Source organism: Bos grunniens, chromosome 3, assembly GCF_055505025.1.
Source record: "Bos grunniens cultivar Pamir isolate PY7600 chromosome 3, Bosgru_T2T1.0, whole genome shotgun sequence".
Classification (NCBI taxonomy): Eukaryota; Metazoa; Chordata; class Mammalia; order Artiodactyla; family Bovidae; genus Bos; species Bos grunniens.
The window spans coordinates 90,781,145-90,797,242 of NC_141167.1; the positions used below are offsets into that span (position 1 = coordinate 90,781,145).

Consider the following 16,098-nt stretch of genomic DNA (forward strand, 5'->3'; position numbering starts at 1 on the left):
ACCCACCCCACCCCCCTTCCAGGGGAGGAAAGCCAGTGGGAGGTGACAGAAGCCACCCACAGGCTTCTAAGTTTAGCCTGTTCTCCAGACCACTCCCCTCACCCGCCTCCAAGGCCCAGAGCCAGGAATGACTTCATCCTTTTCTCCAAGACTCCACCCTGCCGGCCCGGAGTCCTGCCTTTGCAGACCTGGGGCTGGCCCCTGGTGAGTACCTCAAGAGAGATGCGACTCCAGGCTCACAGCTAAGACAGGGGCCTGAAGAGAAAGACAAGAAGCCACACACAAACATTTTGGAGCCTATGGCCTTTATTCATACCCCACACCAAGAATAGCCAGAGACAAGGCTCCTGCCCAAAGCAGAAACACCAGGGGCCTGGGACCCAGTTACACCCACCAAGTCCCCTACCCCAGATCGGTTGTGAGCAGGAAGTGTATAAAGTGCTGGTGTGATGATCCTCTGGGGAAGGCCAAAGGGATCAAGAGCCCCACCCCACGCTGAGGCAACAGGAGGGGCTGTGCTGTGAGGGGCAGGATGTACCCCTCTGTTCCCAGGGTGCTGGTGGGAGGGGGCATGCCTACGGCCACCACTGTCAGGGCTGGGGAAACTCAATGCAGTCCTGGGCAGGAGGGAATTGGGAAAGGGAGCCTTCAAGGATCCCTGATAGGGTGGGGTCCAGGGGGCAGAGGGAGTTTCTGCAACCCCCTGAAGGAAGGAGGGGAGGTCTTGGGGATCTCAGAGAATGGGGCAGCCCCTCCGGCGCTTATTCTTGCGGACCTGGAGGCCAGCCCTGGTGGCCATCTCAAATACCTCCCGCACCCCCTCCTTGGTCTTGGCTGAGCACTCAAGGTAGCCAAAGGCACTGATTCGGTTCGCCATGTCCCGGCCTTCCTCAGATCGAACAGGTTCCTGGGAAGGTAGACGACAGCGGTCAGAGAAAGCTGCTGGTTAGATGCACCTCATCTGTATTTATAACTAAAATAATTACTCCAGCCCCCTTTCCTCAAAGCACCCACCTCAGCCACCACAGGCAGCTTCTAAGCAAGAGACCCAAGACTCATGTTTACCTTCAAAATTCTATCAGCCAGCCCTACATCCCATGGTACTCCCTTCTCTTGACTGAATGCAGACCTATGGTCTCCCGACTCACCTCCCTGCCTCCATTCTCACCTTCTTCCAATCCATCCTCTACGGCTGCCAGAATCATTTTTCTAACATGCTGACCTGACCGTATCTGTCCCCAGTTTAAAATCTTGCCATGAAGTGAAGTCGCTCAGTTGTGTCCAACTCTTTGCGACCCGTGGACTGTAGCCCACAAAGCTCCTCTGTCCATGGGATTCTCCAGGCAAGAATACTGGAGTGGGTTGCCATTTCCTTCTCCAGGGGATCTTCCCAACCCAGGGATCGAACCCAGGTCTCCCACATTGCAGGCAGACACTTTTAACCTCTGCACCACCAGGGAAGCCCATAATTAACCTCAAAGTATTCTTTTCATTCTATTGTCCATATTCCTATCCTGGCAGCTCTCCCTAATTAACTCATCCTATGGCTGGAAAGCCGGCTCCCTGTCTAGGCCTGGCCTTCCCCAGCCGCTTCCAACACCCTCCCCGTCCCATGCCCCCATCAATTCACACCTCCTGACGTGAACCCAGGAGACCCCAAGCAAAGCATCTACTGTAGGAACCCAGTTCCCTGAGGGTGGCAGTTTTCTTACTCATCTTAATAGCCCCGATGCCAAACAGTGGACAGCAAACAAAATGCCAAGTGACCTTAGACAAGTCACTTTGTCCACGTCACTTTCATCAAATATCACTGGTTCTCACCAAGGTGCAGATGCAAGGGGGTAGGAAATGGACCCCACCATTACCTCTAACACGGAGTCAGTAGGAGGGAGACTCCTTTACCAGCCTGCATGCCCTCAGGGGGCACCTTCCTCCTCAAGGGCTCCCAGCCTGGCAGTGGCACCCACCTGCTTCATCTTGGCCAGCTCTCTCCGAGTATGCTCATCTTGCCTCAGGTCCTTCTTATTCCCCACCAGGATGATGGGCACATTGGGGCAGAAGTGCTTCACTTCTGGGGTCCACTTCTCAGGAATGTTTTCTGCATAGACATGTTCCAACAGTGGACGATAGACAAACCTAAGTTTGTGCCTCCACTTAGGCTAGAAGGCTCCCCCTGAGTCCTGTCTTCCCCATGGCCAAGTCCTAGAGGCTCTTCAGCATGAGAGTCCCTTTCACAGCTCAAAACCCCTCCCCATCACAGTACACATGTTCCCAAGTCCTCCGAGGGCCGGAGTTACCACAGGCTAAAGGGGCTCCCCAGTACCCACCCCCACAGCCTCTGAAGATGATTGAGAGGAGCCCAGGCAAGAGCTCCCTCTGGTTGGTTCCAAGAGGTTCTCAGTCCCCTCCTTCCAACACCCTCACCCAGACTGTCGGGGCTGTCGATGGAGAAGCACATGAGAATGACGTCAGTGTCCGGGTAGGAGAGAGGCCGCAGGCGGTCGTAGTCTTCCTGCCCTGCCGTGTCCCACAGAGCCAGCTCCACCTGACACACAGGGCCAGTGCTTAGCTGGCCTGAGGGCCCCCGCACACACAGCCTCGCCACCCAGAGGTCCTCTGAAATAGCAGCTACCTATTGAGCACCTACTCTGTGCCAGGGACAGTGCTCATCCTTGTCACACAACACAAATAAGGTGAGTCTTTTAAATCCTGAGACAAACTGATCTTTGTGCAGTCTGAGTTGCCATTGTGAGCACCACAATGATTAATTTATGAAGATTAATCTTCATAAAAACCCTTTGAAGAAGACCTTACCATTTCCCCATTTTACATTTGGGGGAACTTAAGCCCAGAGGCAAAGGAATTGGGCCGATTACAGAGCCAGTGTGTTAAAAAAAAAACAGGAGGTTATCCGGATTTTCTAAGACTGCAACTTCACTTCGTAACTTTGACTGGTTCCAGCTGGGCCAGTAAAACCAGGACATGGGTAGGTGGGAAGGACGGACATTCTAGGTCCCTAAGTGATGGCGGAGGGTGGGGTTCCAGGTTGAGACGGGAAGGGGGCTGTTTGCCTTTACCTGCTTGCCATCCACCTCTATGTCTGCGATGTAGTTCTCAAAGACCGTAGGGACGTAGACCTCTGGGAACTGATCCTTGCTGAAGACGATAAGGAGGCAGGTCTTCCCACAGGCCCCATCCCCCACAATCACCAGCTTCTTCCGGATGGCAGCCATGGCTGGCAGGGAAGAGGCAGCAGGGATGTTGGGAAAAGCCAGTGAATCCAAAAACACTTCTCTGGGGCCCCCAAGACCTCTCTGGAAACCGAGGCATCCAACAAAAGGAGGGGAGGGAGGGAGGGAAAGGAGCTTGCTCAGGCGTGTTCTCGCCAAGAACCAATTGTTCAGGCAACTGAGCTTGAAATTTCTAATCTCAAGGTCAGGGACAGGTCTCCCCCCATGGGTTAGAATACACAAGTAGAATACACAAGAAGCACCACCCACTTGGGAGCCAGGAAAGCATGAGTTCTAATCTAATCCACTCACCAATTGTGGGTCCCTGAACACCTTGAAGGGTGCTCAGGGACCAGGGCTGTCTCCAGAAAAGCCAGTTTTTATCTATTCTGCATATCAGAGTTTCAAGTCAGATTTTTTTGTTACCAGGATTTCAATACTTTCAAAAGATTAATAATTACAAAGGTCCAATCTGGAACACATTGAACACATTGTCCCTCACTCAGCACAAATCATGCCTGCCCACTGAAAAATGAAGACTCCGGCTGATACGGGTGGGTAAGGAAAGACTGTCATACCCCAGATGCCAGGTAGGGCTTCCCAGGTGGTTCAGTGGTAAAGAAGCTGCCTGCAATGCAGGAGGCTCGGGTTCAATCCCTGGGTCAGGAAGATGCCCTGGAGAAGGAAGTGGCTACCTACTCCAGAGGTAGGAGTAGACAGAGGAGCCTGGCGGGCTACAGTCCATGGGGTCGCAAAACACTCAAATACATCTTAGCGACCAAACAACAGGTGCCAGGTTCTACGGTGGACATTTCGACAAAAATCACTCCCTCTGTCCCCAGAAGCCTGGAAGGTAGTGAGCTTCCCGTTTTGACAAACTAGGAAAGTGAGATTCATGGAGGCTAAGAGGAATTCGGAGTCATGGCAGGGAAGGCACTCAGAGTAGGGCTGTGTGACTAGAGTCTGTTGCTTTTCTACGTTATCACCCCAGAGGTGGGAAGGAGAGCAGAGCAGGGGGAACCCAGACGGAGGGCAGCAGCAGCGGCCAGCCAGCTTCCCTGGCCCACCCCATCCCAGTCCCCAGGGCTCCGCGTACACAAAGGAGGCTCAGTCCAGGCAGTGCCCACAGCCCACACTTGGGCAGGCTGCCTGCCTCCCCCCTTCCTCCTGAGCCTGGCAGCAACACTAGGTCACTCAGCCCCAGGCGGGGGACAATGACCACTCTGTAGGGAGCCACACATCTACCACAGCAGAGCGACTGAGAATAATCCACTAGGGAATCACCTCCACCCACTCCCTGGGACGGCCCCTTCCTCCCCTCTGTCCAGCTCACCCTGAGGCCCTGCCCACCCCTCCCTGTGACTCAGGGCCAGGAGTCAGCTTCCCGGGGTTTCCATGTGTCCCCCGCCCCCAGTTCATCACACCTTGCCAGCTTCTTTTTGCCCCAGAAGCTGAGCCTCACTTCCTCCTTCCCTGGGGAGAGGAGCTGACCTCCAGCCGGCTGGAGTTCCCAGGCCCCCAGCCTGGGAGGAAGAGAGGGCGGGTTTCGGGCCTGAGATGAAGTCGAGGCTGTGGGGAGGAGCAGGAGCTAGAGCCGGCGCTGGGAGGAACTCCAAAAGGGAGACAAATGAAGGCCAATTCCAGCGCCAGCCACACAGGGAGTGGTTAAGAAAGAAGGGGACGGTAACCTGATCTCTGCCCCAAACCTGGCTTTTTCTCTCAGTCCCACATCCTGTCAAACTAGGCTGAGCTCCCTCACTCCCCACACACCACCACCACCACCTCACAGCCCAGCCCTGGTCTGCCTTTTTGGAAGTGAATATTACAGCCCAAGGCACGTTCTCTTCAACAGTGGGATCCCGGGTGGCCTCCCTCCCCTCCACACACGCATGCACAACACTGGGATGAGGGGAAGCGGATGTGAATCAGACAGAATTTATAGGAGTTCAGCGCACGGCCACTAACACCACAACAGGGGCTCTCTGATACCCCAAAAGGCAAGCAAGAAGGCATTCACCCTGCCAGCTGATTTCCTCCACAAAGGGAAACCATTCTTCAGAAAAGGGGGTCTCCTGAAAATTCTACCCAAGTGACCAGCTCCCTCACACATTGCCACAAGTCCACTGGTCCAACTAAGGGAAGACAGGCTGCGGTAGCCCCAACCTGGGACAGGCAGCGTTGATGGACAGATGCAGGGCATTCACCACCAGGGTGAATACCAGTTGCCTAGCTCTGAGTTTGCCACTGCCCTCTCCCACCCAAGCTGGGCAGTTTAGGTAGCACCAGATGGTGCGGGTCAGAGACCGGAACTCCAGGGCAGGGGCATGCTGGAATGATCTGGAGCACACCCTCCCCCAGCTCAATTAACACTTTACCTTCAGGCTCAGAGGAATCCTAGACCCAGGCCAGGCCACGACAACAGCTCCCTTTGAGAGGCAACCCCTGAGGAACTGCCCCATTGACTCCAAGAGGGGCAACCAAACCCCACAGGACATGGTATGAGTTGAACTCCTGGGGCCTTCCCTGGGATGAAACAGCTCCTCGATCATTCTCAAGCTTTCCAGATGAACCAGGGGCTGATGTACCCTGACGACCACCCCTGATGTCTAGGGAAGAAATCAGATACCTCCTCCTCGACTTGAAAACCAGAAGTGACTTGGCCTCGGGTTCCCCAGGCCAAACCCCCAGGATACTCTTTAGCCAGGTTGGGGAGTGTGAAGGAAGGAACAGACACACACACACACACACACACACACACACACACACACACACACACACACGGCTTGGATCCTTCCCAATTTCCCGTACCTCCACTCCAGGTCGGCTCCAGAAACCATCCTGGGCGAGGTCCAGACCCCCGGAGCAGTGGCAGCCCCCGCGGTCACACCCCACCCTTATTCCTGCCACTTCACAGGCCCGGCGGGGGGGAATTCCCACCTCAAGCCGGACTCGGGCCCCAACTCACACCCCTGCCAAGGTCCACCGCGGGCCGCCAGACTTGGGAGCTGAGCATCTGCGCGGGAGCTCCCTCGCGGAGACCCAAGTTGCCCCCTCTCCACCTCGCCCTGCCGAGCAGGTTCTGGGAAGCCGAGAGAAGGCTACGGACTTCGACTCGGACACCTAGAGGCGAGAGGCCCTGCGGGACAATTCCTGGCGACCTCCACGGCAGCCCAGGAGGGCAGGGAGGGGCCCAGCCGTCCGGATCCCCGCGCCGCCCAGACGCCGCGTACGAGGGGAGGGAAGGGGCCCGCGCTCGGGCCAAAGCCCCTCCCCGGCCGGCGCTCCGAGCTCCAGCCAAGCGGAGAAGAGGGAAAGTGCTCTGCCGGGGACCAATGCCCAGGAGCCCGCCGCCCACAGCCCCAACCCGGGGTACCTTCCGCTCCGCCGCTTCCAGCTGCGCTGCGGGTGCGGGAGGCAGAGACTGACCCGCGGGGCCCCGCCGCCCCGCCCTCCTCCAGCGCCGCGGCGGGGAGGGGCGACTGGCCGGGAGGGGCGGGCCGGGCGGCTCTTGGCTCCGCCCGCCCCCGGCCCCAGCGTGTAGCCCAGCGCTGGCCCTCGGGGTCCGGGAGACTCCTGGACTGCGGAGGAGCGGGCGGCGGGGCTAGGCGCGGCGAACTGGACCCGGGAGGACTCTTCCTCAGCGCCACCTTCCAGCTCTTACGGGCGGACCGGAGTCGGGAAAGTTGAGAGGGGCCCGGGGTGGGGTCAGGAAAGGGCCGCTGCTGCCCTCCCGTGGCTGAGCGGCCACCCGCGCCTACACCACCTGGGTGGTGTCCCGTGGGAGGCAGGACTGGGAAAAGCGGCTTCGGGGACGCCGGAGGAAGGGGCTGCGGGAAATCCCCACCCTCTTAGAATCGTTGCGCAGTAAGTACAGCCCACCATCATCCCCCAGCCTCGGAGACCTTTCAGAACCTTTGAGATTCAGGGGCACTTGGTTCCACCTTGCAATTCCCTTCCGTCCCCCTACCCGGAATTTCCAACTCCTACCCATCCTTCAAAGGGCATTCTTGGAAACCTTTCTGGATTCCCCAGCTAAGAATTCAGTTCTTTCTGTGCTTCTAGGGACACCTCCCAGGTGCTCTAGAGGCCTCCCAGGTGGCTCAAGTGATAAAGAATTCGCCTACCAATGCAGGAGACACAGGCAGGAGACGCCGGTTCGATCCCTGAGTCAGGAAGATCCCCTGAAGGAGGAAATGGTAACCCACTGTAGTATTCTTGCTTGGGGAAATCTCATGGACAGAGGAGTCTGATGGGCTATATAGTCCATGGGGTCACAAAGAGCCAGACAGGACAGAGCACAGTTCACACGTAGCACAGGGACACCTAGCCTGGTCTGACTTGTGTGTTGCGTATTTACCAACACATGTATCTTTTTCCCTGAAAGGTACATGAGGAAGTGAATGGAGGATGAGGACGGCTGCTGCTGCTGCTGCTAAGTCGCTTCAGTCGTGTCTGACTCTGTGCGACCCCATAGACGGCAGCCCACGAGGCTCCAGTCCCTGGGATTCTCCAGGCAAGAACACTGGAGTGGGTACTTACATTTTATTAGCTTGTGCAGGGTACACTACATAGCTTTTAATAGTCATCACAGATTTTTAGGTTAAGTATACACATCCCCTTTTACCTGTAAGGAAGCTGAGGCTCAGAAGTTCAGTGACTTGTCCAAATTTTGCAATATATACATGGCAGAGCAAAATCTCAGAGAGTCAGGCCTGTCTGGCTCTAAAGCTGGTCTCTCTCCCTGCTGCCCACTGTGATCCTTCAATCTGTCCCTTCTCACTTTCTGGCACAATGTGTGGCACATAATAGGTTTTCAACAAATATCTGCTGAATGAATGAATGTTGCAAGTCATACAGACTTTAAACATCTGACAAGCAACCCACACATCTGCTAAATGAGGAAACTGAGGTCCACAGCAGTTTGGTCCCAATCCTCTTAACTGGCTCAATAGACCTAGCTATTTACTCAGTTCAGATCAGTTTCTATCTTCAAAGAACTTGTGATCTAAATTCAGAATACAGACAATTTTTTTTTTTTTTTCAGAATACAGACAAATTAAAGATAGATAATAGCTATTGAACCCTTATTACATAGATCGGGCTATGCATACATGAACTACTTTAGTCCTATAACCACCTCATGAGGTAGTACTGTAATGCCCATTTTTCCAAAAAGCAAGTTGAGGCTCAGAGAGATTGCAGACTTCTTGGTTGGATTTGGCACCAGGACCCAAACAGCAGGACTTTCAACCCCCTGCGACTTCACGGCTACTCTGTACCAAGTCCTCATATAGACAGTTACAGTACAAGAGGCGAGTGCTGTAGGGCGGGCATGCATGGCTGTGGAAGAACAGAAGTGTTCAAGTTGCAGCGATGCATTGATTTTAAATGTGTTGGAGCTACTCTAGACCCACAGAGTTGTGGAAATCCCAAGAGGGTGGTGGTGGAGAAAGACAGGACTGGAGAAGGAAGCAGTGGCCCCATCAACAGCTGAGTGTCAGCTTTGGTCTAGGTGCCATAAGGAGCACTAAAGTGCTCTCTCAGAGGAATCACCAACTTAGATTCACATGGTAGAAACGGCTCCTTGGCTGCTGTGTGTAATCTTTACTGGGTAAACAGGGAAGTGGCTTGGAAATAAAATCAGCAGATGAGTTAGGAGGCTTGTATACTAAAGGACTACAGTAGTGACTTTGTGTGTGTGCTCAGTCGTTCAGTCATGTCTGACTCTTTGCGACTCCATGGAGTGTAGCCCGTCAGGCTCCTCTGTCCATGGGATTTGCCAGGCAAGAATACTGGAGTGGGTTGCTATTTCCTTCCTTCTCCAGGGGCTCTTCTTGACCCAGGGATTGGACCCAGGGATGGAAGCCACATCTCTTATGTCTCCCGTATTGGCAGGTGGATTCTTTACCACTGGGCCACCTAATAGAAATATGTTTTTAAATATTTAATCATCAATACTTTATGATTGATTAGCTTGATGAGGAAGAAAGAGAAACCAAAGGTGATCAGCTCCAAGAATTCTAATTTGAGTAGCTGAGTTGGTGCCCCCTGAGATAGAGCCAGGAGAAGGATGTATTTGTGGGAGAGATGATGGATTCATTTAGAGGAATGTTGAGTTGAAGTGCTTGTGGGATATCTAGGGGATGTTTGGAAGACCACGGGGATATGTAGGTCTAAGGCTCAGGAAAAGTCTGGACTGGAAAGGGTGCCTTGGAAGACACCAGCTCTAAAATGAAGCCACAGAACAGGATGAGAGTGTGTGGAGTGGGAAGAGCAGAGCAAAGATCCTAGGAACATTACATTTTTTAGGGCTCTTCTGGCATTCTTTCCACCACCCCAAAGAGATTTTCCTTACCTTTCAGTTTTAAGTCAAAGTAAATAAAGACACACATCTTTATTCATCTGGTTTATTTGCCAAGAGCTATAACTTTAGATCTAACTGGCACCCCTTCTTCAGTTAAGTTGCCACTAAAGAAGGTCAGGGAAACAACTTCAGAATTTGGGTTGGGAGAGGCATAAGCATGGAGAGGCTGGGATGGTGGTGGGAGGTTCAGGGCTTGAGCCTCTCAGGAGTAACTGCCTGGCCCTCCCAGGGGGATGACGAAGACCGAGATATCATCCCCGGAACCCAGCTTGTTGTTGGGGAGACGCCAACCACGGTCCCGGGGTGTGCCCCGGGCCCCCAGGACCAGAGCTTGGGCCAGAGCTGTGTACCTGCCAGGAGCACATGTGCATATTCATGTACCAACATGTCTATGGGAAGATGGGTACACAGGCTCTCATGTGGGTCTCCCAGCATCGCTTCCCTTTGTCCCTTCCTTCCCCATCGTCATTCCCTTGCCACCATACAACCCCTACCTGCTGGGGTCATTGGGCTCATAGGCTGACAGCACCCTGTCCACAGTGGCAGCTACCTCACAGTCACTGGTGACGTCCCACAGCCCATCTGTTCCCAAGACTAGCACGTCATCTGGGCAGTGCTCGTACTGCGTCAGGTCATACACTCGCACCTGGCGGGGAAAGAGGGTGCAGAGGGAGCCTGGGGATAAAGCAACCTCAGGTGAAAGCTAGCCCTAGACCCCCAGAGGAGGGAGGGTATGGCTAAGGCGGCGCCCGTGTGACTCACCTCAGGGAAACAGGAGAGGAAGGGCTTGATGGGCAGCGTGGAACTGCAGACCCTGAGGTTGTGGTCTCCCAAGCCCCGTGTCACCCCAATGGTGGCCATCACTCGAGCCTAAAGAAAATGAGGAGAGGCGCTGCTCTAGCCCTCTCTCGAGTCTCTGGGACCGTGGACCCTCTCCACCCCGACCCTCAGGTAGAACCTCCACCTCCCTAGACAAGTTGTGATGGGTCCTCCTGCCCTCTCCCACCTCTACCATGGAGTTTACCTTTTTGCCCTCCCCACAGACCAGAGGAAACCTGAGATCCTCCAGCTCGATCTTTTTGTAGGCCCTGGGGAGGGGGAGTAGAGGAGGCATCACCCAGGCATCAAAGCCCCTCTCCCCTAGGAGCCACACCCCTTATACAAACCCCTTAAGAAGGGGCACACACCCCCCAACTCCCAGACTAGCCCGGCCTCCAGCTTCCACCGTGCTGCTGGCCAGGGACTGGTTGCGTTGCCATGAAAATGGGCCCCAGCTCTGAGGGAAGTGTTACCAGCCAGTCATGTTCTGGTCCCGGTACAGCATCCTCTGCCCCAACTCCTTAGGCTGAACTCTGCGGGGGAACTCGAGGTGGGTGAATTCACCACCCAGCAGCTCTGGTTTCAGGAAGCCCTGGGGTTGGGAGTGACCAGAGAGAGCAGAGGGCCAGGGGGCATTACGTTTACAGGACATCCTGGTGTACAGATGATGTTAATTATAGCAGACCCTTAAGGAGGGTCAGGTGGGAGACCTGGGTTCAATGCCTGGGTTGGGAGGATCCCCTGGAGAAGGAAATGGCAACCGTCTCCAGTATTCTTGCCTGGAGAATCCCATGGACAGAAGAACCTGGTGGGCTACAGTCCACGGGGTCCCAAAGAGTTGGACATGACTGGACGACTAACACTTTTTACTTTAAGTGGAGTTTACTCTGTAACATGCACTGTTCTCATATTAACATATTAACTCATTTAATCCTCATAACAGCCTTTAAGGTAGGAACTCCTGATACATGGAGAAGCTAAGGGAATTGTCAAAGATCACACAATTAGCAAAGTACTGAAACCAGGATTTGATCCTTGGCAGCCCAGCTCCTAAGCCATTGCTTTAAAGCACCAAGCCGTCCTGTTCCTTAGGGGCCTTTGCTGTTTCCTTTCCCCACCTCTGACTGCACTTCCTTCCTCAGTGGGGGCCACAGTGGGAGCTTTGGGGCAGCCCACGTTCCTTCCTGTTGTGTCCTCCACGCCAGCCCAGCCCTGTATTCCCTAGTCTGTGAAGGGGCCTTCCCAGTAAGCTCCAGTAAGGAGCTGTCTGTCTGTATGGTGGGGGTGGGAGAGTCCTTGGGACCCGACAGTACAGAGAGGCACAAGATTCCACAAGGAATGGGAGCAGAGGGTTTGGTTCTTACTTACAAGCAGCTGAAGACGCTGGCGCTCAGTCTCCGGGGTGAACTCCCGGGACATTGGGATGATTTCACCATTCCGGACAATGATGGCTCTGCCCAGAGAAAGAAAAGGTTTGGACTTGGCTCTACTCAGCACCCTCACATGAAGAATTCCAAAAAGACAAGGCCCGCCCTCAGAGTCCCTCACCCAGACCTCGTTTTTTTTCCCCTCATAGTTACTTCAAGCCATTCTTTATGTCTGTGATTCCTCCTGACCCCATCTAGTCTTTGATTTTTAACACCCACCACTTCATTCTCTTCTATTCCTCCATCCCAGAAAGTTGACTGCCACCTCCCCCTCGCCCCCGCCCACAGCCTTTTTAAAAGCTGCCACCCCATACCTGCTGTCACCTGCGTTGGCCACGTACACCTTGCCTAGCAAGTAGACCACAACCAGTGCACAGCAGCCCCCTTCCACTTGGTGGCCACGCCGCTCCCGGGCCATCTGCTCATCCTGCCAAATGAGGAAGGGTCAAAGCAGGGTAGATGAAGAAGAGACTCAATACACACAGCCACCTGGCCCACATCTGCAGAAATAAACTGGCCCAGGCAAGCCACACTGGTGGAGAGTAGGAAAGACATCTGTATAACACACCCTCCCTCCCTGCCTCTGAACCAAGTTCTGCTCAGGTTTTCGAAGCAGTTATGGGTTCTCAGAGTCACCTCCTGAGGCCACCTGACTCCTATACATAGTTGACCAGAGTGTCTGCCTGGCAGGCCCTTGGCCTGGGCCACCCACTTACCATGAGCTGGAAGGCATTCTCAATGGCACCCACTACCAGGCTCTCATGAGTCACTTCCTTCTGTGAAGACCAGCAGGACTGAGGACCAACCAACTGAGAGGAATCAGAGGAACCTGGAGCCCCCGGGGTGGACGGGAGGCAGAGGGGAGGTGGTAAGGGGTCCTGGAGTATCTCCACCAGGTCTTTTAGCTGCTCCCGAATGTGGCGATGCAGAAGCCTGGAGGCCATTTCAGCAGCCCCGCCCCCTGCATGCCCATCAAACAGACCCCAGTAGTAGAAGCAGAGTCCCTGGGGAAGGAAAAGTTGGAGGTGAGTGAGTGTGTGTGTGTGTGTGTGTGTGTGTTTTATGCAGGGAGAAAAGCAAGACTCTGGGCATCCATATAAACATCAGAGAGGAAGTCAGAGTTTGGTATTAAAGGCAAATTAGATTTATTCATTCATTCACCAAGGGCCTACAATGTGTCTAAAAGCAAAGCATCAAAAGAGTCAAACTCAAAGGATAAAGATGCAAACATAAGCAATGGTAATTATTTAAATCATCAATAAATACATGAGCATCTACATTTTAAGTGGAAAACTAAATATTCATACTGACATGGTAGAATCTGAGCAATGCCAGATAAAGGTTCTGTGCCATAAGGCAGAAAGCTAGTGATTTAGGATGTATTGCGTGGCTCAGATGAAAACTAAATGCCTGGAATCCCTGGGGAGAGGTGTCTCCCGTGTCTCTGGAGGCTAAGAAGGGGGTTGGGGGGCTTACCTGGCCTCGGCTAGGCTCCCTAGGTGCCCCTGAAACACTCCTCCGGCCTTCCACATACACCACTTCACAGCAAGCCTGGTCCTCATTGTGCCGGCTCTTGCCAGCGTTGATGACCCTATCAGGCCAGAGTGACCACATCAGGTTGGATACCAGGCCAGGTCCTGGAATAACTCCCACCTTAGACACACATACCCTCTCTGGCTTGCTGGCCAAGCTGAAAAAGGTCACAGCCACCTGGGAACCAGGCCAGAGGGAGGAGGAGAAGGGAGGCAGGGCAAGTCACAAGGAGTACAGTCTGGGTGTCAGGCTCCACCGCCTTCTAGAAAGGCCACAGCCACAGCAGCACTTTCCCACCTCAGTTCTCCCACCTCTGGCTAAGGGGACACCCTGATGGTGCCACTGGGGGAGGGCCTGGATGAAGGGGAGGAGGTTTTAATTCCTGGCTTGCCAAGATCCTACATCCACCCTGGTGCACCTTCCCCCAAACTGTTCTAGTGCCCTATCCACAAGACCCCACCCTACCCTCATGAGCACACCCACCTTTATCCTAAAATCATCCGTGAAAGTTTCTGCTGCTTTGTTTTTTTGTTTTGTTTTTGTTTTTTGACCGCTTGCGGGGTCTTAGTTTCCCAACCAGGGATGGAACCCGAGCGCCCTGTGTTGGAAGCTTGGCGTCTTAACATGGAAGTCCCAGTTTCTGCTGCTTTGGCAATGAGTAAGTGTTCCAGCCCATATCAGGAAAGAGGAATTGAAATAGGGTAGGAGTGGAAGACCCCATGGACTGTGCTGGAGCCACACAACCCCAAACTCTTTCCAAATAGGAAGTAAAAGGAGCTGATAGTGGGGCCACAGGTCCACCAGCCACCACCCTCAGCCCCTCCGCACCCTCAGCTTCCTAAGTGCTCTGCTTTCCCAGCAGATGCATTAAAAATCCAAGGGCCCTATGGGAATTCCCTGGCGGTCCAGTGGTTAGGTGCTTTCACCTCCGGTCCCGGATCCCTGGTCAGGGAACTAAGATCCCTCATGGCATACAGACAGACAAACAAAACCCAGGTGGCCTTGGGGCAAGCCGGCTGCTCCCGCCCGCCACTCTGACCGCTCTGGCCCGAGGGTCCACTTCCTTGCATGGCCAGGGCAAGTCCACCCACCAAAGGGTGTTCAAGGGGGCCCTCCCGCTTCCCCCGGGCGCCCCCCCACCTTCCGCCCCTGGGAAAGCCGGCGGCAGCCTGGTGTCGCGGGCTATTTCTGGGTGTGGAGGGGGAGGGGAACGGTAAGAGGGACAGGGAACTGGGGCGCTGGGGTCGGGAAGCCCAAGGAATTTTTCCAGCTGCCATCTCCTATGTTACAAGGGACCCCCGGCCCTTAACACATCCCCTCTCTTGGCCACTAAACTACGGGGCCGCGACTGAGAACTGGCCAACTCATCGTTCACGGGCCCTTCACCCTCCCGGCTCTGGGAGAGAACAAGGTTCTGAAGCGGCGCGGATGAGGACAGTCAGCGAGCTAGAAGATCCTGAGAAAAAGCTGCACCCGACTTGAGAAAAGGGCTGGGAGCGGGTGCGGCCCGAAGCCCAGGGAAAGCAAGTCCTGGGAAAAGAGAGCCCCCTGGCACCGAGCTCGGCGAGGGGGATGCATCCGAGGGTCGGGAATGCCGAGGTGGGGAGGAGGTTGGGAGGGGGTCCCATCTTGGTTAGGGTGCCCCTGGGGGCGCTCACTCGGCGTAGCCCGTGCTCCAAGGCAGGCGACGGCCGGTGTCCGGAGGGCTTTGCACAGCCCGGCCAGCGTGGTCGTCGGCGCGTCGCAGACCCCCGGGGCTCAGCTGCAGAAAAGTCGGTCGGGAGAAGCTTGCTCGAGCCTCTACTGTCCTCGCTGGAGCCGCACCCCCGCTCCCAGCCCTGGCCGGAGGGCTCCTAGGAGCTTGTGGAGGGGCAGCGGGTGGCGCCGAGGTCGCGTTGGGCAGATCTGGCGACTTGGGGCGCGAAGGCGGGGCGCCCCCAGAGCTCACCAGGTGCGCCACGGCCGAGCGCACCCGGTTTAGCATGCTGCCTCCCTGCCCCGCCCTCGGCCGTGGCCCCGCCCCAGAGCAGGCCCCGCCCCCTAGGGCTCGCGAGGGGCGGTGCTCGCTCCGATCAGTTCGGTCCCTCCATTGGTTCCCCGCCTCCAGGCGGGTCCCGGGCAAATCTTCCCGGCTCCCGGACCGGCCCTGCGGGCTAGTGGCCTCTCCCCACCCCGTCCGGCTTCTCCCGCCTCCGTTTTTTAGGGGAAGAAGGGTCTGCTGTTGTAGGGAGGGAACAGAGAAAAGGAAATCTTACTCTAGATTAGACATCAGCTAGGACTTTCCCATTGTGACGGGAAGGTGGTGTCTCCTCGACCTCAGTTCGTTGTGGCCAGCCTGCCCAGAGGGTGATGGAGCTGATGACTTCCATCAGGGACCGCTGGGTGTGAAGCTATGGTGTGATAACACCTCTGGCTGGGGCTGCCAGAGTGAGAATGAGGGCGAGCGAACTGTTGCTGGGGTGCTGTGGAGGTGGTAACAAGGCAGGCTGGAGCCAGTCATCCTGAATTGGGGAGCTGGGTAAGTTCCTGGATTCCTAGAGACACTGTTCCCCGTGAAGACCACCTCTAGATCCGTCAGATTGGTTGCCACTCCACTTTTTTTTCAGGACACAATTTCCTCCCACATTTCCATATTTAAACCTCCCTTGACCACAGAAGAATTAGGTAGTAAGGATAACAACAATGACTACCATTTATTGAGGACTAACTACATAATGGTCCCTCT

The 16,098-nt window shown here is 55.1% G+C and overlaps 2 protein-coding genes across 11 annotated transcripts; both read right to left on the bottom strand.

The window, feature by feature from the left end:
- Positions 1–288: 288 nt before the first annotated feature.
- RHOC (ras homolog family member C) lies at positions 289–6,658 on the bottom strand. Of its 7 annotated transcripts, XM_086391894.1 has the most exons (7): positions 6,604–6,658; positions 6,039–6,350; positions 4,655–4,799; positions 3,078–3,235; positions 2,425–2,545; positions 1,968–2,098; positions 289–907 (listed from the first exon to the last, which is right to left on the bottom strand). In XM_086391894.1, the coding sequence occupies exons 4-7, from the start codon at positions 3,231–3,233 to the stop codon at positions 734–736; spliced, it is 582 nt and encodes a 193-aa protein (XP_086248020.1). In that variant the 5' UTR covers positions 3,234–3,235; positions 4,655–4,799; positions 6,039–6,350; positions 6,604–6,658; the 3' UTR covers positions 289–733. The 7 variants fall into 7 exon arrangements, with proteins under 7 accessions (XP_086248020.1, XP_086248022.1, XP_086248023.1 ...); XM_086391896.1 differs by lacking the exon at positions 4,655–4,799 and having other exon boundaries at positions 6,196–6,350; XM_086391897.1 differs by lacking the exon at positions 4,655–4,799 and having other exon boundaries at positions 6,168–6,350.
- Positions 6,659–9,623: 2,965 nt separating this feature from the next.
- On the bottom strand, positions 9,624–15,388 carry PPM1J (protein phosphatase, Mg2+/Mn2+ dependent 1J). 4 transcript variants are annotated; one of them, XM_086391884.1, is made up of 10 exons: positions 15,032–15,388; positions 13,317–13,431; positions 12,557–12,844; positions 12,155–12,267; positions 11,782–11,866; positions 10,887–11,005; positions 10,619–10,682; positions 10,357–10,464; positions 10,145–10,240; positions 9,624–9,944 (listed from the first exon to the last, which is right to left on the bottom strand). In XM_086391884.1, exons 1-10 carry the CDS (start codon positions 15,355–15,357, stop codon positions 9,846–9,848), a joined length of 1,413 nt encoding a protein of 470 aa, XP_086248010.1. In that variant the 5' UTR covers positions 15,358–15,388; the 3' UTR covers positions 9,624–9,845. The 4 variants fall into 4 exon arrangements, 3 of the variants coding, with proteins under 3 accessions (XP_086248010.1, XP_086248009.1, XP_086248011.1); XM_086391883.1 differs by having other exon boundaries at positions 10,089–10,240; XM_086391885.1 differs by lacking the exon at positions 15,032–15,388 and adding an exon at positions 13,857–14,161 and having other exon boundaries at positions 10,089–10,240.
- Positions 15,389–16,098: the final 710 nt, after the last annotated feature.

Bases quoted from the DNA above. Each gene is read 5' to 3' on its own strand.
- RHOC (XM_086391892.1), bottom strand. From the start codon at position 3,233: ATGGCTGCCATCCGGAAGAAGCTGGTGATTGTGGGGGATGGGGCCTGT. The intron at 2,546-3,077 runs GTAAAGGCAAAC...CCTGTGTGTCAG, and splicing joins TAGAGGTGGATGGCAAGCAG to GTGGAGCTGGCTCTGTGGGA. The intron at 908-1,967 runs GTGGGTGCCACT...CTACCTTCCCAG, and splicing joins AGCTGGCCAAGATGAAGCAG to GAACCTGTTCGATCTGAGGA.
- PPM1J (XM_086391883.1), bottom strand. From the start codon at position 15,357: ATGCTAAACCGGGTGCGCTCGGCCGTGGCGCACCTGGTGAGCTCTGGG. The intron at 13,432-15,031 runs GTGAGCGCCCCC...CTGGCCTGATAG, and splicing joins TGGAGCACGGGCTACGCCGA to GGTCATCAACGCTGGCAAGA. The intron at 10,241-10,356 runs GTGAGTCACACG...TTTCCCCGCCAG, and splicing joins TCCTCTCCTGTTTCCCTGAG to GTGCGAGTGTATGACCTGAC.